The 27223-nt window shown below is 54.2% G+C and overlaps 1 protein-coding gene across 1 annotated transcript in view; it reads left to right on the top strand.

The window, feature by feature from the left end:
- The first annotated feature begins 5899 nt into the window (after positions 1-5899).
- ELL (elongation factor for RNA polymerase II) overlaps positions 5900-27223 on the top strand; it is an 81480-nt gene continuing 60156 nt past the window's right edge. Inside the window, exon 1 of the mRNA XM_030880089.2 lies at positions 5900-6049. Within this exon, the coding sequence (XP_030735949.1) occupies positions 5915-6049 (135 nt within the window). The 5' untranslated portion in view covers positions 5900-5914. The remainder of the gene's footprint in view (positions 6050-27223) is intronic.

The raw sequence follows: 27223 nt of genomic DNA, 5'->3' as shown, positions 1-27223 counted from the left end.
GCCATCCAGTTGTTGCAGAAACATCTGTGGGGAAGACTTACTTTTCCCTAGTGAGTTACTGTGGCAGCTTTGTCAAAAGCAACTGACCACACATGTGTGTCTTTTCTGGACTCTGCTCTATGGTAAGGGTCTCTGTGTCCCCTTGGCAGGTTCCACACTGTCCTGAAGACTGTAGCTTTTTAGTAATGATGGAGTCAGGCTGGGTGTGCCCTCCACCTTTGCCCCTTTTCTCCACGGTTGCTTTGGTTGTGTCCCATTATTAGCTGAGCAGACTGAGGCCCAGAGAGGAGACATCTCCTGCCCAGGGTCCCACTACCTGGAAGCAACAGGCAGGATTTGGCCCAGGTCGGCCTGCCTCCAGAGCACATGCTCCATCCACCAGCTGGTTCTGCATCTTACTGCAAGTTAAGGCCAGGAGATGAGAAAGGCCTTGAATGCCATGGCCAGATGTGTGACTTTAATGTGTTCACCCCCTTGGTCATTCCATCCTCAGTAGTCTGAACAGGGTTGGGGTGGGGAGCCAGGGCATCCAGGACGAGGGGCATCGAAGTTGCCCTAAAGGCACAAGGAGGCCTTTGGTGGGTGGCAAACGGTGCTTGCTCCTGGTTCAGGCATAGCATGTGCAAACGTGTGCTGGCTGGCTGGTGCGTGGTATGTTCAGAGGACAACTAGGATGGATTTTTCTTTCACATCAAAACATATACCAGTGCCTTCTGTGTACCCTGTCTTCGGCGATGACTCAGCCTGAACTTGCCCTCGAGGGGCGCGACTCTCAGTGGGCTGTGAGTTGGAAGTGAACATGGTAGAATGAGCTTTGCGTGTGAGAGCTCATGTCTCCCGAGCACTTCAGTGGGATGACCTTTGCATACTTCCATCTCATGTCATCCTTAAAGGACAACTTCCTGGTGGGGAGTGTTGGCTGGGGTCACCCAGTGTGGAATCATCAGTGTCTCTGAATGCTTGTGCTCTATTTCTCCTCCTGGTGGAACTCACCTTTACTCCTCATCATGCAGATGGAGCTGGTTCCCCACCAGCCTTCAGGGGTGGATCTGCAACCCAGGCCTGACCAATCAGAGCATTCTAGCCCCCTGGCCACAGTGATTGGCTCCTGGGTGGTCACGTGACACACAGTGAACTATTAAAGCCTTCTGTGGTACTTCTGCTGGAGCCATGAGGGCACCTGGAGCCCCACCTGCTTTAGAGTGGTAAAGAAATAACTCATCAGGCCTGGGTTGTCCAAACTATGCACATTTAAAGGACTGGCCCTTGACTGGCACCTGGGAGGTCACCTCTAGACTCTTGGAATGTCCTGACTGGTATAAGTGTTTACCTGAGGTTGTGGGCCACACCAGATAGTCCATGCTAACAATATGATTTAGGGTGGGGGCTTTTGGCCACATGATATCAGTTCAACCTCTGGACGGGCTGGAGAGTGAATTTCATCGCGTGGGTGGTCAGCCATATCTTCATGACTGACCCCTCCTCCCCAACAAAAACCCTGGACAAGGCTCGGGTGAGCTTCCCTGGATGGCGGTATTCCATGTGTGTTGTCACATGGAATTGCTGTCATTGCTGGGAAAATTCAGTGCTGTCTGCAGCCAGAAGCTTGTGCCTGGTTTCTCTTGGTTTCTGCCTTGTGCACCCTTTTCCTTTGCTGATCCTTATCCTTTCGCTGTGATCAACCATAGTCACGAGTGTAACAGCTTTTCTGAGTTCTCCTAGTGAATTATCAAACCTGAGGGCGGTCTTGGGGATCCCTGACAACAGATGTCTTTACCCCCATCCCGAGAAGAGCTGTGAGCACCCCCCTACCCATTGCACAAATGAGTCCTGAGGCCCCAAAAGGTAGACTTGCTGGCTCTGAGGTGCCCAGCTAAGGGAGCACCGGAGCAGGCTGCTTGCTGGCCACCCTACCATGCAAAGGGGCCAGCTCCAAACTGAGTGTTCTCATGGATCATCACGTTCCCTTTGCTGCAAAACTGTTTGCTTCAAAATCCCAAAGGTCCATTTGCTCTGACCTAGCATCTCAAGTTTCAGGAAGTTCTGGGACAGATGTGCAGAGATGTGTCTCTAAGGGCTGTGCGTTGCAGAAGTTTTAAGGCGTTTCTAAGATTTCTCATCCTGTGTCATCCCAGGTCTGGGAATGTGGTAGACCTCACTCCCATGATTGTGTTGTTATTGGGCACAGTTTAGCTTAAGATAACCTGGGTGGGCCTGACTCTGCTGGTTGTAGAAGAGGAAGTCAGAGGGATTCAACATGAGGGAGGTCTCTATTGCTGAGATGGAGGGGGCCACGTGGCCAGCGCCTGAGAGTGGCCCCCAGCTGACAGCAAGGAAGTGGGGACCTCAGTCCTACAACCACCAAAAAATGAGTTCTGCCAACAACCTGAAGGAGTTTGAACACAGATCCTTCTCCAGATGAGCCTCTGGATGAGGACACAGTCAAGCCAATACCTTGATTACAGCCTCATGAGACCCTGAGCAGAGAACCAGTTAAAACATACTAGACTTATGACTCACAGAAACTGTGAGATAATAAATGTTCCTTATATTAAGTCACTAAGTTTGAGATACTTTGTTACACAGCAATAGGCAGCAATAGCAAACTAATACATATATTAGCGATAGCCAACTAATGAATAGTGGGTGTTCATCCCAGTGTAGTTTAAAAACCCACAAACTGCAAAGAACATAAATGTCTAACGGAAAGGTTATGTACATAAACTCTTGTAAACCCATTAATAATAATAACAATTTCCATGACGATGCCATTTGCCTTTGGTCTAGGGCCAGGCTCTTGGGTAAATGCTGTTATTATCCCTATTTTATGGATGAGCAAAATGAGGAACAGAGAGGGTGAGACACATCCAAGGCTACAAGGGGTGAGGGTCAGGCTAGGGTCACTGTTCCCATCACAGAGCTAGACCTTTTTCAATGGGCTTGTTACGTGGAATATATGTTGAGAGGCTACTCAAGGTGATCAACTGGCTTCCAATTTCTTGAGTGACCTAGTTCTTAAAGGCTTTTGGAGAGCATGCCAATGCCTGATGATTTCCTCCATTATCATTTCAGGGGTCCTGTTGGGAGCCACTGGGGCATTCAGTGTAAAGTGGAGAAAAATCAATACTTGTTACCAAGCACTACAGCCCATTGTTGCAGTGTTCCTAAGTCTTTTAACTTCTCTAAGTGCTCAGTTTCCTCATCTGGCAGATGGGACCAAGTCACTGTATCCACCCCGAAAGGCAGTTGTGGGTGCCAGACACTGAGCACAGAGCCTCGTGTGTTTTAAACACTCTACGTGGGGTGACTGTTACTAGTACTGTTGTCTGTTTCTCAGATGAATCCACTTACACTCAGAGAGGGGAAATGCCTTTCCCAATGTCACACAGCAAGCTGGTCAGCACTTAGAGCTGGCTCCTCCCATGTTCTACTCCATTCAGCAGTCTGGCTGTCTCTCCCCTCCTCATCCTCTTAACTCCAGACTGCCTGCTCCACAGCTACCCTTCTTGCCTTTCTGTGGCCCTTCTAGGGGCAGTGCAGCCCTGGCCTGCTCCAGTATTTTCCTGGCCCAGCCTCCGGATACGCAGTTGGGCACAGCAGTGGGTAAATAGGTCAGCGTGTCTGAGCAAGTGCTGGCATGTTGGTGGTAGGATGATCTGATCCTAGATGAAGGGTGGAGGATCCCAGAGCTTTGGCCCTGAGCTCAGACAGGCTGGAGTTGGAATCTCTGCAGCAGTATGTAAGACCTTCCAGATTCTCCGAGCCTCGCTCTCCCCATCCCTGAAATGGGCTGATAGCTGTGTTGTGAGGATTAAATGAGATCATTTATTAATTCAACACATATTTCCTGAGCACCTACTCTGTGCTAGGCCCTGTGCTGGGGTTGTTCAATGAGGAAATACAGAAAGGGACCCAGGTACCAGAGGCAGGATGAAGGGTAATCAGGAGGGCTCTGGATCAGAAAGATCCAAGTTCAAAGTTCCAAGCAGCCCATTCACTGGTAGGGTGAATATCGTCACATGTTGCCTAACCCTTTTGAGCCTCAGTTTCTCCATTTGTAAATGGAGATATTAATGACAGGTATGGAAAAAGGTTTCACAGAATCTAGCATTGCCTTTAGGGTCAGCAGTTCATGATCGGGGTAAAGAGATGGTAGTGCCAGCCTGGCACTGGTGGGCAGAACTAATGAGACCACCTGGGTAGAGACATACACCTTCACCTTCCTGTCTTGCCTCAAAATATTCATTCTATGACCACCGTAAATTAGATTCAAGCGAGAAGGAAAATAACTCAGGAACTTTTTGCAGGTCAGAAGACCCAGGAGCCCAGGAGGAGCTCTCCTGGGCAAGCCAGAGCTGGTCTTCAGCTTCAGTTTCCCCACATGTAAAACAAGAAATTGACAAAATGGCGCAGTTGCTGTGAAAAACAGCTTGGCAGTTTCTCAGAAGGTTAAACATAGAATTTCCATATGACTTAGCAATTTCATTCCCAGGTATAGACCCAAGAGAAGGGAAAACATCTGTCCACACAAAACCATGTACATAAATGTTCACAGCAGCACTATTCGTAATAGTGAAAAAGTGGAAACAACCCACATGTCCATCAATGGATGAATGGATAAACAAAATGTGGTTTATCCACACAATGGAATATTATTCAGTCATAAAAAGGGATGAAGCATTGATACAGGTAACAGCATGGACTAACCTTGAAGCCATCATGCTGAGTGAAAGAAGCCAGTCACAGAAGGTCACATATTATATGATTCCATTAATACGAAATGTCTAGAAAAAGCAAATTCACAGATAAAGTAGCTTAGTGGTTGCTAGGGGCTGGGGAGGGGGGATGAGGAATAACCTGTTTAGTGGGTATAGGGTTTCCTTTAGGGGTGATGAAAATGTTCTGGAACTAGATGGTGGTAGTGACTGCACAGCACTGTGAATGTACTAAATGCCACAGTATTGTACACTTTAAATGGGTTAATTTTATATGTGAAATTTTTTTTTTTAATAGGAGAACTGGACAACCACCATCTCTCAGGGCCCGTGGGGATGTAGGATTTTATTCTATTAAAAGTCTACTCTTGGGACTTCCATGGTGGTCCAGTGGGTAAGACTCCGCGCTCCCAATGCAGGGGGCCCGGGTTCAATCCCTGGTGGGGGAACTAGATCCCACACGTATGCCGCAACTAAGACCCAGCGCAGCCAAAATAAATAAATAAATATTAAAAAAAAAAAAGTCTAGTCTTATTGCGAGCAAAGTTTACCAGCCCCCACAATTCCCCAACAACCTTAGGGAAGCCCCACCAGCCCAACCCAGCGTCCAACGCGCGCTCGGTTTGCATAGTCACGCCCACCCACTCAGCCTGCAGCTGGTTCCGCCCCCCCCCCCCACGTGTTTTGCGCCGGCCTGGCCCCCTCCGCGCCCTCGTTGGGGCTCTCAACAGAAGCCAAAGGCGGAAGACTTGGAGAGACTGCGTAAGTAATACATCACGTCAGCAGCTGGTGGGGCGGGGCTTCGACGGGCCTGGTTGTCAGGGTCTTGAATAATACACATTGAGGCGGGGCCTGAAGGTGGGCGCGTGTCGGGGCGGAGTCCGGGCACGAAAGCGGACACCTCTAGAGTTCTGAGAGGTGGGGCCATCCGCGCCTTATGAATATGCAGGAAGTCGGGGCGGTGACTGTGGGCCTCACTAGGCCCGCAGGGTGGCGTGGCCAGCCGCGTCTCACGAATAATGCAGCACGTCGGCGGGGGGTGCGGCGGCGATTGTGGTTCTCGCTGGATCCGGAGGGGGCGTGGCCAGTCGCGTCTCATGAATAATGCAGCGCGTCAGCAGGCGGCGGGGTGGGGCGTGGCCGGCGCGCCTCCGGCCCTGGAGCCGGGAAGCGGGGGGCGGGGGAGCGATGGTCGCAAGATGGCGGCGCTGAAGGAGGCTCGGAGCTACGGGCTGTCGTGCGGGCGAGTGAGCGACGGCAGCAAGGTGTCCGTGTTCCACGTGAAGCTCACCGACAGTGCCCTGAGGGCCTTCGAGAGCTACCGCGCCAGCCAGGTGAGCGACACGGGGCTTGGCGCGGCCGTCGGGGACGTCGGGGCGCAGGTCGGCCTCGCGCGTCCCTCTCCGTGGCGTCCTTGCCTGGGGGCTCGGGGTCCGGCGTCTGAGGTGCTGATCGCGGGTTCCTGGGCCGGTGGGGCGCGGGGTGGGCACCTGTCCGGCTCGGAGCGCGGGGAGCCTCGGCGCGGGGAGACGACCCTGGCGGGCGGCCCAGGGCGGCCAAGGGGCCCGAACTCGCGCGCCTGGTCCGGGGGACGTCTGTGTCGGCACCTGGAGGCGTCCGGGGCCTTTCCCGACTTACCCGGCACCTGGGCAGGAACTCGTTTTTTCACCTGACCAGGGGAGGGGGTGGAGGCAGCGCCGTCCGAGCACGGGAGGTGGGGGTTTGGGACTTCTCAGTCTGGCTCCTTGTAGGGTGGCTGGTAGGGATGGCTGACTGCACTCCTGGGGAGCAGCTTTAACGTCTAGGACACTGGCAGGGTGGGTCAGTGGGGCACCGCTGTCGGGGCATCTGTGGGGTCCTGTTCCGTTTGTTTATGGAGGTTGTGTCTACACTTGGGGGCCGTCTTTGATGCTTTCCAATGAGGCCTCTGGAGTTGGGTTCACTCTTGGTTCTTGTGAAGGGGAGTTTGGGCAGAACCTGACAGCTTGTCCCCAACTCCCTAGGTGAACCTGAATCACTGGACACCTTTAGAAAGTGGGAGTGTTTTGGGGAGGGAATTGCTGGCATGGTGCCTCTCCCAAGCCGGGAGCCTGTTGTGGGCACCTGGGGAGGAGCTCTGGCCACTGCACCTGGCTGCTGACTCAAACTTCTCAGGGGCCGATTTGGGCCCATCTCGGGAAGTTCGAGGCGTTTCAGTTCTGCCACCTGGTCCGGGGGGATGGGGAGAGGCTTCTTTCTACCTTCTTTCAGGCCTGACTTTGGGGCACATCTGGGGCCCGTGGTCAGAAACTGCTTCTTCCCATTTCTGTTTGTGTCATGGCGCCCTCCTCCTGTGTTGGGACAGAAGTTGCAGGTGCCCAGTGGTCAGGTCCTGAGGGGAGGTGGTTTGGGAGCCCTTTTCCTCCTTTCCTGGAAAGTGGGGGCTTCATAGTCAGTGGCTGTAGGGGGAGGGGTCTGGCGTCAGGTTCAGGGAGGCCCTAACGTGTGCGTGTGTGTGCGCGCGTGTGTACTGGGGATGGGGGGGCCTCGGGCGGGTGAGGAGAGAGACTAACTAGGAAGGAATGTGGCTTTCTTCCTGCCCTGGACTTGTTCGGCACCATTAGCTAAGCTGGGAATTTCTTCCCCTGTTTTGTTCCCAGTGCCCACCCTTCCCGCTCTTCTTCCCACTTTTTTGGACAATTTCCTTCCTGTCCTCGTGTCTCAGTTTCCCCTTCATAGAACCGGGATTTCATCTTTCTGGAAGAGTGAGTTCTCACCTTGTCAAAAGGGATTCCCCAAGGTGAGGCTGGGGTGCCAATGCAGGTGAGGAGGAGGGGGCACGGTGGCCAGCTTGAACCTCCCTTCCTTGTGGAATTCCAGCCGGGAGTCTTTTTCCCTGGGCCATTCTGACTTGTTCCCCTGGAAGGCAGGATTTCCTAGAAACAGCTGGGGGAGAGCTTATGCGTCATGTAAATAAGGTGAGCTTGGTAGCTGGTCACTGTGAGTTCGGAGCCCCGCCTTCCCTGCCATGCTGCCCTCCCTTGATCTAGTTGTCCGGAAGGCCTGCCTGTGCGTCCACCTCATGCTGTCACGCTGCTATTTTTAATTTAGGGTGTTGGTTACATCCCCTAAGCTGGATCTTCCTCCTGTGAGGGTGAAGGTATAACTGTAGACTCAAGTTCGTCCCACGGAGAGCCCAGCTGTGTATGTCTGTGTTGATCAGCCGGAAAGGGCTCCCTCGAAGAGCTTCTCCTTCTCAAGCTACTCGTGTTAACTTGGCTAGCTGGGCTAAATTTTGGGGGTGACTCAAACTTTCATTTTTCTCAGAGGCTGACTTGTCATTTAAGTTACTTGGCAGTTTTGTATTTAATCTTATCCAGTGGGCAATGTAGTGGACTGAAGTAAAATCAGGGCAGCTTGGGCACACTCAGTGTTCTTGGGTGGTGGGCATGGGGAAGGCGACTTGAAGAACTTGTTTGTGTGACTAGTGAAGTGTATTGGTTATTAACAAAACCTCATATGTTTGACTGTCAGTAGCGTCTAGAGTTTTCTATTCTCTAGCGCTGTGGTTATATGGTTTGCCAGTGGCAACTTGTGGGGAGGGTTTTTACTTTTACAAAATTTTTACAGTTGCCCTTGAACAACACAGGTTTGAACTGCCCGGGTCCACTTGTATGTGGATTTTTTTCACTAAACACATACTACAGTACTAGGGGACCCACGGTTGGTTGAATCTGCAGATTCGGCACTCAGGATATGGAGGGCCGACTGTGAAGTTTATAAGGGATTTTTGACTGCTCAGGGATTGGTGCCCCTAACCCCTGTGTTGTTCAAGGGGCAACTGTAATTGCAAAGAGGTTTTTACAGACTCAGATGTAGCAGGGGCCTGGAGAGGAGCATCCTTCAAAACTTTCTCTGTGGCTCCTGGGAGCCTAGCTGTTGGAGTAGCCGGAGAAGTCCCTGACAGCTTCCCTCTGCAGAGAGGTCTGGAGTCTGAGCTGCCTTTGTACAGACCTAGTGACTAGCCTGGAACATGGTGGAAGGTAAAGATGTAGTCATATGTGCAGCTGCCACCGTCCAGACTTGGGCTTCACGCAGTCTTGAGTGCATCCCAAGGCACTCCCGTGGATCTCCCTTTTCACTGTGATGGGTTACTTCCGGGAGAGAAGAGAGGGGAAGCGTAAACACAACCCATCTTTCCAAGACAGCATCATGCGCCTGTTCAGAGAAGTGTCCCTGACAGTGATTGAACGGAAGTGACCTTCCCTGGGGCACCTCCCTCGACCACCTGAGTATTTCATCATCGGATTTGGTGGGCTCTGTTGCTGAGTGATCCTCCCCTCCCCAGATTAAAAGGTCTTTGATGAAGAGTAGCATATTGTTGTTCAGGAAAAATTGAGGGCCCAGGGAGGGGCCCAAACAACCTGGGAATTGGAGCCTATCTGGGTTTGAATCTCTGAATCTCGGCTCTACCTGCGTGAGGCCTTGGGTCAGTGCCTTACCCCTCCCGGTCCAGGTTCTCCTCCTCAGAGCTATGAGGATCCCAGTGGCTGCTCTGGTTCCTTCTTCTCTTTAGGATTATGAGTGTCCCAGTACCTGACCCCTCCCAGCTCCAGATCCTTCTCTCCGGACTCAGGGCCCTGCCCTCTCTGAGCTCTGGCTCCTCCTCTCAGGGCTGTTGGGATTCCTTTGGCACACGTGCGGCCCTCAGTGCAGCCCTGACCCCTCCCAGGTTCTCAGCACTTGGTGTCGGTACTCAGGGCTGGTTCCCACCTGGAGGTTTGAGCAGAGACTATAGGAGAGCCTGGGCTCCTACATTTTCCCAAATCTGATTGAGCGCCTGCTCTGTACAGGGACACTGCTCAGGGGCTGGACATTTATAAGTGACCAAATGAGTCCCCAGTCAAGCTGGCATTCTAGAGGCAGGAGACAGATGATGAACAGGGTGGCACAGAAATCAGCATGAAGAGCTTGTCAGCAGTCATTGTCAGGAAGGAAATAAAATGGGGCGATGTGAAAGGGCGCTGCCTAGGAGATGCCAGAGCTGAGGTCTGCTGGGCGAGGGGTCCCCTGGGGGGAAGGGGTGTGAGTTCCAGGCATGGCACATGCATAGGCCTTGAGACATGAGGGGCTGGGGAGGGTGTTTGGGCAGGGGGCAAGGCCCAGGTAAAGACGTGGAGGCAGCTGCAGGGCTCTGTCCTGGGACGGGCTTAGGAAGAGGAGGTCTGCAACAATACTCTGTGACTGTTCTGACCCACGCTGGGGGCTGCTTGCCTGCTGCTAAGGGGCTAGCTGCGTGGGTGTCAGCCTGGCCACCGGTGGCAGGAGGAGCCTTAATTTAGCCTCTACTCCCCTCCCACTGTGAGGCCCCAGGAGGTGGGTTTGTCTCTCCTTCCTGGGGGGCTGCCCCACTCGGCCCTAACTAGGTCGCTTCTTGTCTGTTTTTCATATGAGCTGTCTTTATTTTTTTAATTTTTTTGGCTGCGTTGGGTCTTCGTTGCTCCACACAGGCTTTCTCTAGTTGTGGCGAGCAGAGCCTGCTCTTCGTTGGCGGTGTACGGGCTTCTCATTGCGGTGGCTTCTCTTGTTGTGGAGCACGGTCTCTAGAGCGCAGGCTCAGTAGTTGTGGCGCATGGGCTTAGTTGCTCCGCGGCATGTGGGATCTTCCCGGACCAGGGCTCGAACCTATGTCCCCTGCACTGGCAGGCGATTCTTAACCACTGCGCCACCAGGGAAGTCCCCGAGCTGTCTTCAGGAATAGCTAAATTCGCTGCCCCTCTTGGCCTCTGGCCAGGCCCCTGTAAGCCCTTTGTCCAGGCATGTGTCACCTTCTTGACAGTTTTGGCAGGAAGGCTAGCTTATTGTTCCCACTGTTCATTGGGGGCAGTTGAGGCTCTGAGGGGCAGCGTTGCCTGCCTGAGGTCATGCTGACTGTCCTCACCGGCCCAGGCTGCCTCTCCAGTTGGGCGGGAGTTTGAGCCACAGCTATGAAAGGGAGTCCCACTGTGGTCTCAAGTCCTCATGACATGCCAGCATCCCTGGGTCCCGAGAACATTGGTGACATGAGTGGCCATGCAAATTCCTGAAGTCGCCAGCTTTGACTGTCCCGTGCCCTCTCCCCTGAGAAAGCTTGCAGGTGATAACCAGTGCCTGTGGATTGTGCCCTGCATGCCAGCGCTGGCCTGAGCTGTACATGTTACTTCGTCTTGTCCCCTGGCTGTCAGCCCTGTGGTGGGGAGCGGTTCTCAATTCTCAGGTGAGGAAACAGGCAAAGACTCTGGGAGGCCGAGTCACCAGAAGGAGTCTCCCAGCTGGGATGGGGCTGAGAACCGGGCATCTGGCTGGAATGCAGTATGTGTGGCCTTGAGCTTTGCCTTCTCTGAAGGGTGGTGGCCGAGTGGACTGGGCTGGCCCATTGGTGTCAGGAGCATGACGTAGGGGTTCGGTTTGCATGTGTGTTTCAAGGTGGGCACTCAGTAGGTCTGGGTGGGGTGAGTCCCTCCCAGAGGCGCATGTCTCATAGGTACTGAGGGAAGGCGAGCAACCTGGGGTATGGAGTGAGTGCTGGTCATTTCTGCAGATGGCCTATGAGGCTGTGTGAGGGGCCAAGCCCCGCATCTGCCACTGTGACCCTTGACTAGGCTTCCGGCAGCCATTCACCATGGTGACTGTGTGTAAACAGCCGGTGGCTCTCGGAAACCCACCCTCTGTTGACTCATCGGCAAGGCCAGAGTTCATCACCCTTGAAGTAGTTTTGACATCACACCCGGATTGTGACATCTCTGGGGAGTCCTTGAAAAACAAGACTGTTTCTCCTGTTCCATGCATCTCTTGTCCCGGAGCAGACCCTGGTTTTGGGAAATCTGCTTCTTCATGGCAACAGCCCTGCTCAACGTGCCTGGCTGGAAATCCATCCTGTGCCTTTGGGTTTGCCTCCCCTAGGTCCTTCACTTGTAGGGCCTTGCTCCCTTGCTCTCTGCCTTTATGACTTTCTCCTTGGTCTGTGACTCGCGTGGCCTGGAGGTGTCTGAGATCTCACCTCTAGCGATACGTGGCCACTCTGCAGTCACCCAGAGACCACAGGGATGCTTTCCAGAACAATCCCTACAAACAGCCTCTGACCTGTAGTGCAGTATGTGACACAGACAGCCACCATGTACAGTTTTATCACTTTGATTTTTAATAAAGAAGCTGGTGTCCAAGTAAACCATTCAGGGGGAGATCTCCTGCTCCCACACTAAGTGGCTGCACTGGAATCTGACGCTAATTATATCCTCCTAGCTGGGTCCCTCCCTGGCCACACTGAGATGCGGCTCCTGGCTGAGTCACCAGGTCAAAGGGGTGCGTTGGTGACTCGCCACAACCCTTCCAGAGGGGAGGGGGCCTCACATGTCTGTGAAGTTTGTGGGGTCACCGAACTCCTGTTTAAAAGCGACACATGTCAAAAGTTTCTTTCTTTTTACCACAAAAGCTGTAGAGTTCAGTGAGGAACACTAGCAATTCCCTGTTCCATGGGCTGTTGTTGGCACCTCAGCGCCTTCCTCTGTCTTGCATCCAGAGGAAGTGGACATCATAGTGGTGTCCTCATATAATCTTAGGTCTCGATTCTTTTTTATCGCAGTGCTAAACTTTGTTTTTTAGTGGCTTTAGTCCTAGTCTGCTGTCCGGTACTGAGGGCTGTGCAGAGATGCTGAATTGCAGTGAGAGGCATCCCTGGTGTACCTGTGTATTTGCGAGTGGAGCTGGAGGTTGCAGGTGCTGAACGGTGCAACTATTGTTATGTTGAAATTGAGGCCCAGGAGGGATATGGTCTGGTTTGTGGTGTTGGATGCTCAGGGAGGTCAGGCCTAGAGGTGGGGAGGCTGGGGGTGGAGACTTTGATGGCCTGAGCTGGGGTCCACTGGGGTCGGGCAAGGGGACAGATGTAGAAGTATTTGGGCTGCCACCTGAACCTGGTTGGGGGAGGTGGACATTTCTAACCTTTCCTGATTCTGGCCATAGGGCAGAAGTGTCTTTGCACACTCGGCTTACTGTCATGCCTGAGCTGGGTTTGTGAGAGTCGGGTTATGCAGGGCTTGATGAGACGCTAATGGTCACCTCTGGAGTGACGCTTGGCTGGAGGAAAGGCGACTGTGGCTGATCAGAGAGCTGCTGCAGGTCTGTGGTGGGTGAACAGCATCAGCATCATCGTCATTGATGTGGGGCGAGGTGGAAGACGTGCGTGTGCAGCCGTGGTGATGCTGCTTTAGGGCCCGTGTCTTTCTGGGTTGCTAACTTTGTCTCAGGGTGTGGATGTCATGAGTTTCTTGCCAGTGTCCTAACCAGTGCAATTTGAAGGCGGTTTAGAACGGATGTGGTGGCCTTGGAAGCCAGCAGCCTTTCTTTTTCTGGTTCTTGGATTGTGTTCGTTGCTCAGGGGCAGTTGGATAGCAGGTTTCCTTTATTGTGCTAGCATTGACCAGTTTCTGGACAGTGGGTGTTCTGGACACTGGGGGAGCCAAGGCTGGGCCTGGATGTAGGGGCTGCACCCTGAGACAGCATTTGGGTGTCAGTGTCACCCCAAGTCAGCCTCATGGGCAGACGAGCAGGTGGGCTACGCCGTCCAAGTGCAGATAACATTGGGTCGAGGGCCCAAGGCTTGCTTAGCACTTCCCAGGGTTCCCAAGCACACTCCATAACAGGAGGTCCTGGAGAAGTTCAGCCCGCCTTGGACTGCTGTGCTTTCAAGAAATTAATGAGCCACCGATGATCAAGGGCTGTGGTTAATGCTCCACATCATTGCTCCATCATCGGTGTTCTCCTGGTAGACGTTCAGAAAGGGAGACTGCGGCTTGGCACAGGACACCTTTCCCGAGTACGTGCCCTTGCACCTACCCTGGTTCCTAACCCAGGCTCCTCACTGTTTGCCTTGCTGCCCCTGTGTCTGTCTTAGATACTAAGGGAGGGTGTCCTAACAAGGGAGTGCCTCCCTCAAAGGATGCTACACGTTGGGGTCAGGTAACCTGGCTCCAGCCAGGTCCTGCTGACAGCCTGGGGGCCCCGGGCTGCTGGCTCCCTCCCAAGCCTCAGCTTCCTGGGTTGAAGCAACACCTGCAGTTGTAGTGGCCTCGCAGGTCAGATGGGCGAAACATATGGATGCTGACCACTCCTGCCCCCGTGTGTGTGTGTGTGTGTGTGTGTGTGCGCGCGCGCGCGTGCGCATACTCTACAAATAATCTGAGAAAGTGAAGCCCTTCAGAATTTAAAATATCCACTTCTTTGCCTCTATTGTCAAGGATTTTTTTGTAAAGTAAAGAATGACTAGATTAAATGGATTTCCCCAGTCTTTTTTAGCCACTTTCCTGCCTGGAAGTCCACCGCACTGTGTCGGAGGGAGCTGGGCCTTGTCATGCATCCCGCTTCTTGATCCCTCGAGCGGCCTCAGTGGGCACTACTGGTGGAGCAGGCAGTGAGCAGAGGCCAGATGGAGCTGAGGAGGGACAGGAGGTCGTGCCGGGGTTTCTGGAGACGTGTCCGGCTGGGCCTGGGGATGACTGCTGAGCCCACTGGGTTTGTGGCTGCTGCCGGCAGAGTGTGAGGAATCAGCCCCAGAGCCCAGGATATGGTGGCTCCATCTTTGCCTTCAGGTTGTGCTCAAGCTTGTGAGTACTGGGGAGTCACACAAGGGCAGTCTCGAGGGGCCAAACTCCCTCTCCATTCGAGAATGCTGTTCCCTAGGTATGTGAGGAGGGGTTCCTGGCCCTTCCATCATCCAGCTTGGCTGAGTGTGGCCCTGGCAAAGGTGTGCAAAGGCCGAGTAACGAGGGGCCACCCTGTCCGCCCCTGCCCTTTCCTGGGCCCCTCGGCTTCTTTTTGGACAGGAGTGGCAGGACACGGGCATGAGAGGCCTGAGGAGTCCCTGGCCTACCTCTCTCCCCATCTGGATGTATGCCTGTGGCCTTCGTGTCCTGTTGATTAGACTGACTGACTTGGTCTCACCCTGCAGTCCCCACATCCCTATGGGGGAGGCCAGCTGAGGGCATGGTGATGATGGCTGCCAGGTGGGAGAAATGCAGCGGCGATGGGGAGGGAGGTGCCCTTGGGAAGCAGGGCAAGTGAAACCATCCAGGAAAGGCCTAGAATGTCAGCGTGAGATCTGAGAGAGCGGCTGAAGGAGGGAGGCTGGTAGGGAGGCTGGGAGGGTGGAGCAGCCAGAGGAAGTTGGGGCTAAGGAGTGCCTGAGCCGGAAGTTGGGGTTAATTTCGTCATCCAGGGAAGCCCTGAGTGAGTAGCTGTGACTCCTCTGCTTTGTGTGGGTGTAGACGGCTGCAGCCCCTTCCTGGGGGCTCCCTGTGGAAGGCTCGACCCCATGGCTGATTTCACTCTATGCATGAACATTTTCCCTTGGGGGCTTCCTCCTGTGACAGGCAGGACTGGGGGCAGGGTTGTGGTCAGGAGGCCTTGGGAGTGCTAAGACCAGTCAACCCCAGTCTTTACCTGGGATCTCTCAGAGCCTTTTCTAAAAAAATTTTTCATTATTGTTATTTTTTATTTGTATTTTTTATGCGGTACGCAGGCCTCTCACTGTTGTGGCCTCTCCTGTTGCGGAGCACAGGCTCCGGATGCGCAGGCTCAGCGGCCACGGCTCACGGGCACAGCCGCTCTGCGGCATGTGGGATCTTCCTGGACTGGGGCACGAACCTGTGTCCCCTGCATCGGCAGACGGACTCTCAACCACTGCGCCACCAGGGAAGCCCTATTGTTATTTTTTATCTTTTTTTTTTAAGAGTGAAACCATATATAGCTGAGACCACTCCTATTTATTTATATCTGTGTTGGGTCTTTGTTGCTGCACACGGGCTTTCTCTAGTTGCGTGGAGCGGGGGCTACTCTTGTTGTGGTGCGCGGGCTTCTCATTGCAGTGTCTTCTCTTGTTGCAGAGCACGGGCTCCAGGCGCGTGGGCTTCAGTAGTTGTGGCACATGGGCTCAGTAGTTGTGGCTTGAGGGCTCTAGAGCGCAGTCTCAGTAGTTGTGGCCCACGAGCTTAGTTGCTCAGTGGCACGTGGGATCTTCCTGGACCAGGGCTCAAACTCGTGTCCCCTGCATTGGCAGGCGGATTCTTAACTGCTGCACCACCAGGGAAGTCCTGTTATTTTTTATCTTTAATTGTAAAATTCACATAACATACATTTGCCATCTTAACCATTGTTAAGTGCACAGTTCAGTGGCATCAAGTATATATATTCACATTGCTGTGCAGCCATCACCACCATCCATCTCCAGAACTTGTTCATCTTCGCAAACTGAACCTCTGTCCCCGTTAAAAACTAACTGCCCGTTCCCCTCCCCCAGCCTCTGGCAACCACAATTCTGTTTTCCGTCTCTATGAATTTGATGGCTCTAGGGACCTCTTAAAAGTGGAATTGTACAGTATTTGTCCTTTTGTGACTGGCTTATTTCACTTAGCATAATGACCTCAAGGTTTGTCCATGGTGTAGTATGTGTCAGTATTTTCTTCCATTTTAGGGCTGAATAATTTTCCATCGTTTTGATCTACCACTTTTTGCTTATCCATCCATCTGTCAGTGGACATTAGGGTTGTTTCCACCTCTTGGCTGCTGTGAATGATGCTGCTGTGAACATAGGTGAACAGTTATCTGAGTCCCAGCTTGCAGTTCCTTTGGATATACACCCAGAAGTGGGATTGCTGGATCATGTGGATCATATTCTATGTTTAACTTCTTTTTTTCTTTTTTTTAAAATAAATTTATTTATTTACTTATTTATTTTTGGCTGCTTTGGGTCTTCGTTGCTGTGTGCAGGCTTTCTCTAGTTGCGGCCAGCTGGGGCTACTGTTCGTTGCAGTGCGTGGGCTTCTCATTGCAGTGGCTTCTCTTGTTGCGGAGCATGGGCTCTAGGTGCACGGGCTGCAGTAGTTGTGGTGCCAGGGCTCAGTAGTTGTGGTGCATGGGCTTAGTTGCTCCGTGGCATGTGGGATCTTCCCAGACCAGGGCTCGAACCCATGTCCCCTGCATTGGCAGGCGGATTCTGAACCACTGCACCACCAGGGAAGTCCTATGTTTAACTTCTTGAGGAACTTCCATACTGTTTTCCATAGCGGCTACACCATTTTGCATTCCCACCAACAGTGCACAAGGGTTTCAGTTTCTTGACATCCTCACCAACACTTGTTATTTTCTCCTTTTTTTTTTTTTTTTTGATACGCGGGCCTCTCACTGTTGTGGCCTCTCCTGTTGTGGAGCACAGGCTCCGGACACGCAGGCTCAGCGGCCATGGCTCACGGGCCCAGCCGCTCTGCGGCATGTGGGATCTTCCCGGACCGGGGCACGAACCTGCGTCCCCTGCATCGGCAGGCGGACTCTCAACCACTGCGCCACCAGGGAAGCCCTATTTTCTCCTTTTTTGATAGTAACCATCCTGACGGGTGAGAGGTGATCTTGGAGCCTTTAAAATGTACTAAGATGCTTGTGACTCTCTGGTGAGAGTTAAGGTCTGAAGGGCCTCTGGCACTTGTTGGACCATTGATAGGCTCAGGAGTTCCCTGTGAAGGTGACAGAGAACCTGACCCCAGCAGAACGGAGGCATGTTGGTACCCACACTTGAGGTGGGCTTGGGCTGGCTTCAGGTCCTGCCTGAGGGAAGATTTTGAGAGGGTCACCCCTGGGAGCAGATGACAGGAAGGGCAGGGAGAGCAGGTGTGGCCCCACCCTGAATGAGAAGCTGTGGTCAAGTGGAGATGACAGTGACAAGGGGAGGATAACAGTAATGAGTTGAGATAGCAGTGACGGTGTAGGAGCCTGGGCCCAGTCAGGACCCGGGTCTCTAAGTTGGGAGAGTTAGTACGTACCTTGGGTGGTCTGGAGAACCTGTGGGGGGGGCAAGCAGTGGGGGCTGAGGGCCAGGGAAGGGTGGGAGTGTGTGTGACATGGGGTCAGCCCAGGTAGCTCAGCTCTCTGCCACCCTCACCACTTCCTGCCCTTCCAAAGGCAAGACTTCTGTGCTCCCCACTCCCCCTAAAACCAAAGAGAGGCCCTGAGGTCATGTGACAGGGAGGGTCTGGGCTCCTCCCTGCGGGCACCTGAGGCTGCTGGGCCCTACCCTAGTCATGAGCTCCGATGTGGCAGAATCTACTCGACTTTTGTGAGTTTAGCAGTTTGTGTCCCATGTTGAATCACAAGGGGACTGTTTCGGAAATGGGCTTTCTTCCAGGTGGGAAGCGGCTTGGAGACCCCAAAGGTCAGGCACTGCCCTTTGTGGGGCACTGGGCAGGTACAGGCTGAGCTTCAGCCTTCAAGACCTCCAGTACCGTTGACCCCGCTCCTGCCCTTGACCTGGCCTCAGGGCCTGAGGGGGAGGAGGAGCAGTGTTTTTTTCTGGACCCAGTGGGCAGATGCAGCCCGCTTGCCCTCGGGGGGGACTTCAGCAGGTGGGCTCCCTGTGCAGTCCTGCTTCCGCCTCCAGTTCTCTTGCATGGTGTGTGTGCGTGCGTGTGCGCGCACAACGTGCACCCTGGCCCCCATGCTTTTGGTTCCCTCCATCCAGGGGAGGCTGATCTGAGAGGGCCCGAGGGCCCTGGTTGGGGTGACCACCCTGTTATGCTGCCCTGGGGTCAGGGTGACCTTGCCTTCTCTTACTACCCTGAAGAGAGTAAGTGGGCCGGGAGGTTCCTTTTTCCTTTTAAAGTTTTATTTATTTATGTGTTTATGTATTTATGTATTTATTTAGGCTGCACCAGCTCTTAGTTGCAGCATGTTTTAGTTGCGGCATGCAGGATCTTTTTTTTTTTTTTTGGCTGTGTTAGGTCATCGTTACTGTGCACGGGCTTTCTCCAGTTGTGGTGAGCGGGGGCTACTCTTCGTTGAGGTGCGCAGGCTTCTCATTATGGTGGCTTCTCTTGTTGCGGAACACGGGCTCTAGGCGTGCAGGCTTCAGTAGTTGTGGCACCCGGGCTCAGTAGTTGTGGCTCATGGGGCTCTAGAGTGAAGGCTCAGTAGTTGTGGCGCATGGGCTTAGTTGCTCCGTGGCATGTGGGATCTTCCCGGACCAGGGCTCAAACCCGTGTCTCCTGCATTGGCAGGCAGATTCTTAACCACTGCGCCACCAGGGAAGCCCATGCAGGATCTTTTTTGTTTTTAGTTGTGGCATGTGGGCTTCTTAGTTGCAGCACGTGGGATCTAGTTCCCTGACCAGGGATGGAACCTGAGTCCCCTGCATTGGGAGTGCAGTCTTTTTGGGGAAATTCAGCTTCCTGCTGTGGACCTTGTGGTTCTCCCCACATCTGGAGGGAGTGATTTAACGGTCCCGGTGCAACATTTCCAACAAGGGGAAAACCCACTGAATTGAGTCAGGACAGCCTAGCTCACAGGGGCTAGAGTGGGGGCAAGCTCAGCTTGGCCTCGCCCTTGATGGTGGGTCCCTCCCTGCCACATTTTTAAGGTCCTGACAGTGAGCCAGTGCCACATCGCCCTTCTGACTGCTCCCTTTACCTGTGGGATTAGTGGTGGAACTGATGGGCCCTCTTTTTGGCCCTGAAGAATCTGAGGTCTCTTGGGCCCAGTGTTGCTGCTGTAGCTGTTGGCCCCCAAGACCAAGGCCTCGGTAGTTTGCCACCATGTTAGGTGAACAGAATCGGATAAGGATGCTGATGAAGTGCACTGTTATGGCATGTTCCTTTTTTCAGTGTCAGCCTTAGAATCTAAAATGAGGGCCAAATCTGGCCCCCACCTGTGTTTGTAAATAAAGTTTTATTGGGACGCAGTGGTGTTGTCTATGGCTGCTTTTGCACTGCAGCGGTGGCAGAGTTTTTGCAACAGGGACTATCTGGCCCTCAAAGCCTGAGACATTAACTCTCTGGCTCTTTACAGAAGAAGCCTGCAGTTGTTCGTCTGGAGTGTTGGGATGGGTGTGTTTAGCAGACTGTTGCTGTCCTGGGGGAAAGCTCAGGCCTCGGACCCCTGGTCCCTGGGCTGTTGCCTGCAGCCCTGTGAGCCCTGGCAGACAGCTTGCCATGGCATCTCAGGGCTAGACGGATGCTTCAGAGGGTCCTTTTTGTCCAGCCTCTTCATTTCATGGATGGGATGTCTAGAGAATGGTGGTTGGCCCACGGTCACATCAGCATAGATAAATCGAGCCTCAAACCCAAGGGTGTCCACTCTGGGACTGCCTGCCCTCCCAATTTCATGGAGACTCCGAGTGCTTCCTGCCCCTCTTGTGAGTCACTGGGTTTCCTGGGAACAGCTTTTCTCAGGCACAGTGACAGGCTTGGCACAGCTTCCAGTGGGCCTGGCCTTTTTATTTGTGACCTTCTGGTGAACTCTGGAAACATAACTGTGCAGCCTGGGTGGGAAGGGCTGTGTGCGTGTCCCTGGCCGAGCTGGGAGGGTGGGCGTCTGCCTCTGATTCGAGTCAGGCTCTGGCTGAAGTCCTCCTCGTCCCTCAGCCTCGGCTCCATGAGTGTACAGTGGGGCTGGTGTCACCTTCCGAGGGGAGATTGTGCCCAGTAAGGGGTCAGTTCCCACAGTGTTTTCGAATGTGTTTCATGACATGAGGAACAGTCAGATGACAGTGGTTTCAGATGGGTCCCTTGTGTGGAGACGACGGACAGCAGGCCTCTCCTGCTCCCCAGGAGTGAGCTGTCCTCAGGCGGGGCCCGGGGGTTGGCGTTCGGGGAACCTTTGGAGCGTTCTCAGCTCTGGACGAGTGCTACCTGTAGTTAGATTCTGACAAGTGCCATCTGTAGATGATTCTGAGTTGGACACTAGAGAAGGCCTTCTTGGGCAGGCCTCTGCCAAGGGGCCGCAGTTTCTGGGTTCTGTTCGCAGAAATGGCATGATTTTGCTGTTATCTGATGTCATTTCTCCCTTTGTAGAATCAGATGGGACTGTTGAGCTGTGGCAGGGTGGGCAGGGGGACGGTGTAGGGGGAAGTTTGAGGCAAGGGGGAGGTCCACAGGGGGATCATACTGGGGACATCCCAGGGTGGAGAGACTGCTGGGAGATGTCTGGGGCAGGGACAGGCCACAGCTAGAAGAATGTGTTCTTTCCTCCTCTGGTTGTACTATTTTTGGTATTGGATGCTCACAGATGTCTGCTGGTTCCAGCAAAGTATGCTCAGCTCACAGTGGATCTGGCTAGTGGGATGAGGACAACCAGCCCTAGTCGCCTATGTCCAGCTTGTCTCCAGCCTGCTCTGGGGAGCGCACCAGGCCCATGCTTGCTCCCTTACCTGTGCACAGCGTCCCACTAGTCGAGAGCCTTGTTTGTAGAGCCACATGACATGGTGATCCGTGCCAGCTTGCCCTGACAGGAAGCGGAGCTGTGTTAAGAAGGATTCTGAGGTGGTGTTTGGCCTGGAGTGTAGGATTAATGGTATGTGGCCCCTGGCCCTCCCTGGTCTTAGCCCTGCCATCTAGCATCTCTGTGGGGAGGGTCCCTTCTTGTTATTGAGCAGGTGAGGTTAGTGACCCCCCCAGGTGAGCCTGGGCTGTGAGAGTGGGGCCAGCGAATGGGGCCTGCCAGTGCCTGGGTATGCGGGGCTTGGCTCACAGGCTGTCAGTGGAAGGTGGACTGATGCCATGCTACAAATGCACAAAGCTTTGGACCTGTTTTTCCCCAGGGGTTGAAGGTGACTCTCCAGGGTCTGTGCCCCAGAGCCGTGGCTCTGATTGCACTTTGTCCTGGGTCTTCACACAGCTCCTGCCACCTGCCTCTCTTCCTCCTGGTTTTGGTCTCTCATGTAAGAATTCACTGAGGCCTGGATGCTTTCGTGTGACAGGAATTGCCAAGTGAGTGATCTGCTGGGCACAGTTCAGCTTTGGTGAGTGGCTGGTCTGAGCAGACGTGGCTTCTGCCTCCGTGCCCTCTTCTTGGAGCTCCTGGTGCTGTTCCCGGGGCTCAGCCATTCAAGAGCGAGCACACAGAGTGGGTGTCCCCCTGCTGTTGCTTAGCTCAGGGGGCGGGCGAACTTGGAGGTGTTGAAGCAGGTCACTGGAGGACGCAGGGCCCAGGCCTGGGACAGTGAAGCAGGATACCTCGAATTGGCTGAGCTGGGGCTGGTTTTGAGCCAGCCTGCAGACCTGGGGAGGCTGCCCACTGCTCCGTGTTCATATGGGCACCCAGCAGGCCTAGGTACAGAGGTTCCGGATGTCTGAGCTCTGTACCTCAGACAGCTGAGGGCCGGGGTAGGGAGGCAGGCCGTATTGTTTCTAAACTCTCACTGGTATTGACCATGCATGGGCTGGGTGGCTGCAGAGTGCAGCGCAGGACACGGGTTGGGGAGAGGGGACTGGCTGGACAGTGGCACCACTCTCTGGACCTCATTTTACCCCCCCGCGGGATGGGGGTCATGTTGTGGGGTCTGTGCCTTCCTTCCATGCTGCAGCCCTAGCTGTCTAGCAGAAGAGTCAAGGCCTGAGGTGTCTCTGAAAGGTAGGCATTTGCTCCTCTGTTGGAGCCATAGGCCAGGAATCTCCTGGGTGCAGGCATCATAGACCTCAGGCTAGCTGGCTCCTCTGCTGCTCAAGGTTACAGGGTCTTTGCGGGCCCTCAGAGCCTGTCGACTGGACAGGTTGGTGGCCGGACTCGGTGGTGGCTGTACAGGGCTTAGCAGAGTGGGCATGTTCCATTGTAAATAGCATTTCCCATGACAGCCCTTAGAGCACATTAGAGATGGTGAGCGGGGACACAGTTCATGCACAGACGCTGCCGGGCCTTAGGCAGGATGCAGGCTGGGGAGCTCTGTTTGTTTAAAGTTGGGTCTTGTGTTCTTTGTTGTTACTTATTAAGCCATTGATTAACCTTGTGGGTGGTACCAAGCTGGCCTTAGGCCTGGCAGGTGGGGTCTGAGCTCTGCAAGCTGGCCAATTCTGGACGGAAGAGCATTGTTGCTTTGAAAACCGGGTGCTGGGATTGAGGATTCTGGAGCCTGTAGTTGCTTCCCCTTCTGGCCCAGTCATAGATGAACGTGACTGAAATCAGATGTGCACAGCAGTTTCACATAGGCGGCCAGGAGGAATCCTGAAGTCTGCGGAAAATTTAGGGGAAATTTAGAACAGTGATCCCCACGTCATCATTTTCACTCAGGATGTGCATTGAGATTTTGGTAACTCAGAGAGTCACAGGACTGCATTTGAAAAACAGAACAGGAGTGGCGTCAGTCAGCCCACGCAGGCAGATCCCTCAACAGGGTGGCTGGCCTCCTGCCTCTCTTCAGTCCCCTGCACCACCCCAGCCTGTCTGCATGGTGGCCAAACACCCATTGCCCAGGGCCTGAAATGAAATAGTGTGTGTGTGTGTCCTCTGCACACTGCAGCTACCTGGTGAGTCCTCCCCAGGCTCTGAGGCCCAAGCGAGGCCCTGGCCGCAGGGAGTAAGCAAGTGGGATGCTACATGTGGGGTCCTGGTCAGCCCCAGGCATCTGGCCCAGAGCACCTGTCCTTAGGTGGACAGGCCGGGCTGCAGCCAGGCCCCAGGTGTGACATCCCAGTTTTGGAGTGCCTGGCCCTGTGCCGAGCGTTGTGGGTCCTGAGTGAAGAGCGACAGTCCCGTGGGCTCTAATTCCACCTACAGGTCAGGAGGGCTTGCTGGAGATGGAACATTTGCTGGAACCTGTTGGAAAAGTGGAATTCCTGGGGCCAGAGCCGGTGGTGGGGAAGAGCCTACACCCCAGGAGGCCCGGGAGGCTGTGCTGAGGAAGAAGCCCGGCCCTCTCCCAAGAGTGCCGAGATCAGACAAACAGGTCAGAGTGCTGGGGAGGGTGGCCAGCACACGGCACCGCAGGGCACAAGCTTCAGGAAACAGCGTGTGTGCCTGTGCCTCAAACACTTTTCCTCTAGGTCTCTATGGGCCTCTCCCTCCCCCACCTTTGTAGTCTCTGCTCAGAGGGCTCCTCCGTGTGTCCCCAGCACTCAGCGTGTCCCCTGAGGTGTGAGTGCTCCTGTCCCAGCGTCTGGAGCCACATCGGCACTCTGTAGCAGCAGGGTGAACCATACCATATGAACATGTGGTGGGACCGTGTCCGGGAGGGGTGCAGGCCCCGTGTGATTGCCTTGTCCAGCTCACTCTGCCCAGTCTGTTCTGTCACTCCAAGGGCCAGCATCCTGCTCCAGATTCAGGATGCCGTCAGCTCAGCTCCCTCAGCAGACCCCTGCCCTGGAGGCCGTGACTGTTCTCAGTGGGGGGACTCTCCTCAGTCACATGTGTCTGATTCTCTCCCTTCCTCATTCTCCAGCTCTGCCAGATTCCTTTTCCAAATATAAAAGCTCTGCCACCTCCTTCTCACCAGCTTTATCCCAGTTCTCACCCCAGGGTGGTGGTATTCCCTCCCAGAGCACCATAAAATCCCCTCTGGAGTTGCTTGGGGCAGCAGCGCAGGCCCCAGGGTGGACAGTGCCGCCAGAGGGCCAGTGGTTCACAACACCTCCTCTGCGGCGGGTCTGGGCCTGGTGTGTTATGCTAATTTTAACGTTTTTCTTTTTGAGCGGGGTTCCCTTTTTACCAAGTAAAACCAGCTTAAAATGCCACTTTATAAAGCAGGTGACAGGGGTGACTCTGGTGGGGGCCGGGGAGTCCTACTGGGTGGCCCATGCCATGGGGGTTGGGCCCCAGCTCTGCCCAGGAACCCTTGGTGAGATTCTGGCCTCATCCTGGGCAGTGTCCTCCCACTCCCAGGGCTTTCCAAGCCTCCACAGCCTGCCTGGGTTGGGGGCACCCCAGATGGCAGCATTGGGGCATTTGCTTGGAGCCCCGTATTGTTACCAGTGACCAGGCTCCTTCCTGGGCATTGGCAAACCTTGCTAGGCTGCTGAATGCTTTCCTCAGGTAGGGGCTTTTGGATTCTGCATTTATGGGCCCAGAACTTCTTCCCTAAGTTGGCTCAGAGGCAAAAAGAAAGAGGAAGGTCATTGAGTTTCCTCGCAGAACCCTGACCACGCTGCACGCGCACGTTCCTGCTTCTCTGTCCTGGAGATCTGGCATGCGGCCGCTGGTGTCGCTGCTGTTTGTCTTCCTTCATGGATAGGGTTTGGGAATCCCAAAAAGCCGCTGTTTGGGGTCCTGGAATGTCCTTGGTGGGGATATTTGACCTTTTGACTCTAAAGGTTTCCTCCTAATTTGGCTGGTTGGAGGATTTTCTGTGGTGGTGTGGTTCCCATTTGCAGAACTGACAAAGGCCAGCTCACCCTGGGTTCTGGCTGCCCCAGCGGTCTGCAGCACCGCTGTCGCCAGTGCCTCCACCTGGAGCAGTTGGTGCAGGCCTGCACCCCTCCCTCCCTAGGGGTCTGTGCCCCTTGCCACCCTCACCTGGGATGCCCTCTGTCCCCTCCTGATTCACTCCTGTCACACCCACGACTCACGGAAAGCACTCTGTCAGCATAGATAGCTCTGTGGTCATGGCTCCCGGAAGCCTCCCTGCACCCACAGACACAGGGCCTGCCGTGTGTTCTTGTGCCGTCACCCCAGGGTCGCCGTGTCTCTTCTCTGGGTCCACTGCTTTCCTGGAGCCCTCATTCATCTCTGGCTGGGAGTGTGGGTCCTTAACGGGATATCCAGCCACAGTGATAGGGGCCACTCCTGTCCTACAGAGCTCTGGGACATTTGGTGGCCTAACGTGGAGTTTCTGCCACCTGTTACAAACCCCTCATTTGTAACAGCTGGGTGGTGTTGCCACTCACTGCTGCTGGGGGCCACCTGTGGGCGGCGATGTGCGATTCACAGGGCTCCCGGGGACCCCGCTGCCCAGGCCCCAGCATTCTCTCCTTGACAGCCAAAGGCCTTTCTTTGAAAGTCTCCTCGGGAATTCCCTGGCAGTCCAGTGGTTAGGACTCCTCGCTCTCACTGCCTAGGATCCGGGTTTGATCCCTGGTCGGGGAAATAAGATCCCACAAGCTGTGCAGCACGGCCAAAAAGAAAAAAGGTCTCCTTTTTAGTGTCTGTGTGCTCTTGCTGCCTCCCCTCCTTCCTGCCCACCAAGAAGCACACTCCTGGAGTCCAGAATGCTCCCCAAGGACGGAGTGTGCATGAGAGGGCCTGGCACACACCAGGCCTTTGCTGTGAGCCTGTGAATTTGATTGGGCCTTCTCTTTCTGGATCAGTGGTTTCTGACTTTGTTTTGCTCTTACATGGTGCAGCCAGCTCTTAGGCACCAGCCAGGTGTGTCAGACAGACCAGTGGGAAGTGCCTCACTCCCACAGAGCACACCCTGCTGAATGCTGAGGCCCCTCAGGTCCTGCCCCGTGACTCCAGTGCAGCCTCATCTGCTCCCGTGAGCAACTGGCACCTGGCTCAAGATACTTGGCCAGCCCGACCACAGACTCGAGGGAGGGCCAGGATCTGCTGTCCTGTGGGTTGTGCCTTGTTCCCCACTACCCCCAGCAGCTGACCTTTCGTGCCACCTCTGCGAGCGTGTCCCAGGACGTTTCCCACTTCTTTGTGCATACCAGATTGTCTTATTCTTCCTAATTTTGTGGTAGTGCTGGGCAAAAATGGTATCTCATTTGTGTTTTCTTGGTGGCATCTCATATATTTTAGCCACTTGTACTGTTCTCAGTATGTGCCACTCGTCGCCTTTTCCTCTTGGTGTGTGTGTGTCTTTGAATGGGGTTCACTCCCGCGCCAGTTAACCCCCTCAGCTCTCTCACTGGGTGCCACCTGAATGCTGTCTGCTCTCCAGAACGGCATTGCGGCGTGGTCATTTCTTCTCCCAGGTGTGACCCACCACACACTTTTTTTAAAAAAATAAATTTATTCATTTATTTATTTATTTTTGGTTTTGTTGGGTCTTCATTGCTGCGCGTGGGCTTTCTCTAGTTGCGAGCGGGGGCTACTCTTCATGGCCGTGCGCGGGCTTCTCACTGCGGTGGCTTCTCTTGTTGCGGAGCATGGGCTCTAGGTGTGTGGGCTTCAGTAGTTGTGGCACACGGGCTCAGTATTTGTGGCTCGTGGGCTTAGTTGCTCCGTGGCATGTGGGATCTTCCCAGACCAGGGCTCAAACCCATGTCCCCTGCATTGGCAGGTGGATTCTTGACCAGTACACCACCAGGGAAGTCCGTGACCCACCACACTCTTGACCGAACAAGATCGCCTCGGTTTTGGCTTGGCTGTCCCTGTGAGTGACACTTACTCATGGGCTCTTCTCTGGCAAGTCGGCTGTGTAAAGTTGGCAACCAGCTGGCCATTTGTCACTTGCTTGAGTGTGACGGTGGACCCAGCTGGCCAATGACTTTGAAGCACTTAGACTGTGTTGTTAGACTATTTTCCAGGGTCTTGGGTTTGCTTCCATTTACCTCAGTGACATATTAGTGGAAAAAACGTGCTTGTGGATTGGAAAATACTAGTCTGTATAGCCCCTGTTGGTTCCCAAAGTTATTCCATATATGTATAGCGTTTGAGCCCACGCCAACTTTAGGAAGCAGCGGTGGTCAGTTAGGGCCACTGTGCCAGGCCATGGGAGGCACTGCTTGTCCCTGGGTCAGAGTGAGGGCTCACTGAGAGGTCTGGGCCCCTGTGCCATGCTGGCCTTGGCTGGGATAAGG

This window comes from Globicephala melas, chromosome 3, assembly GCF_963455315.2.
Source record: "Globicephala melas chromosome 3, mGloMel1.2, whole genome shotgun sequence".
Lineage (NCBI taxonomy): Eukaryota > Metazoa > Chordata > Mammalia > Artiodactyla > Delphinidae > Globicephala > Globicephala melas.
This window is presented reverse-complemented; position numbering and strand designations above follow the sequence as displayed.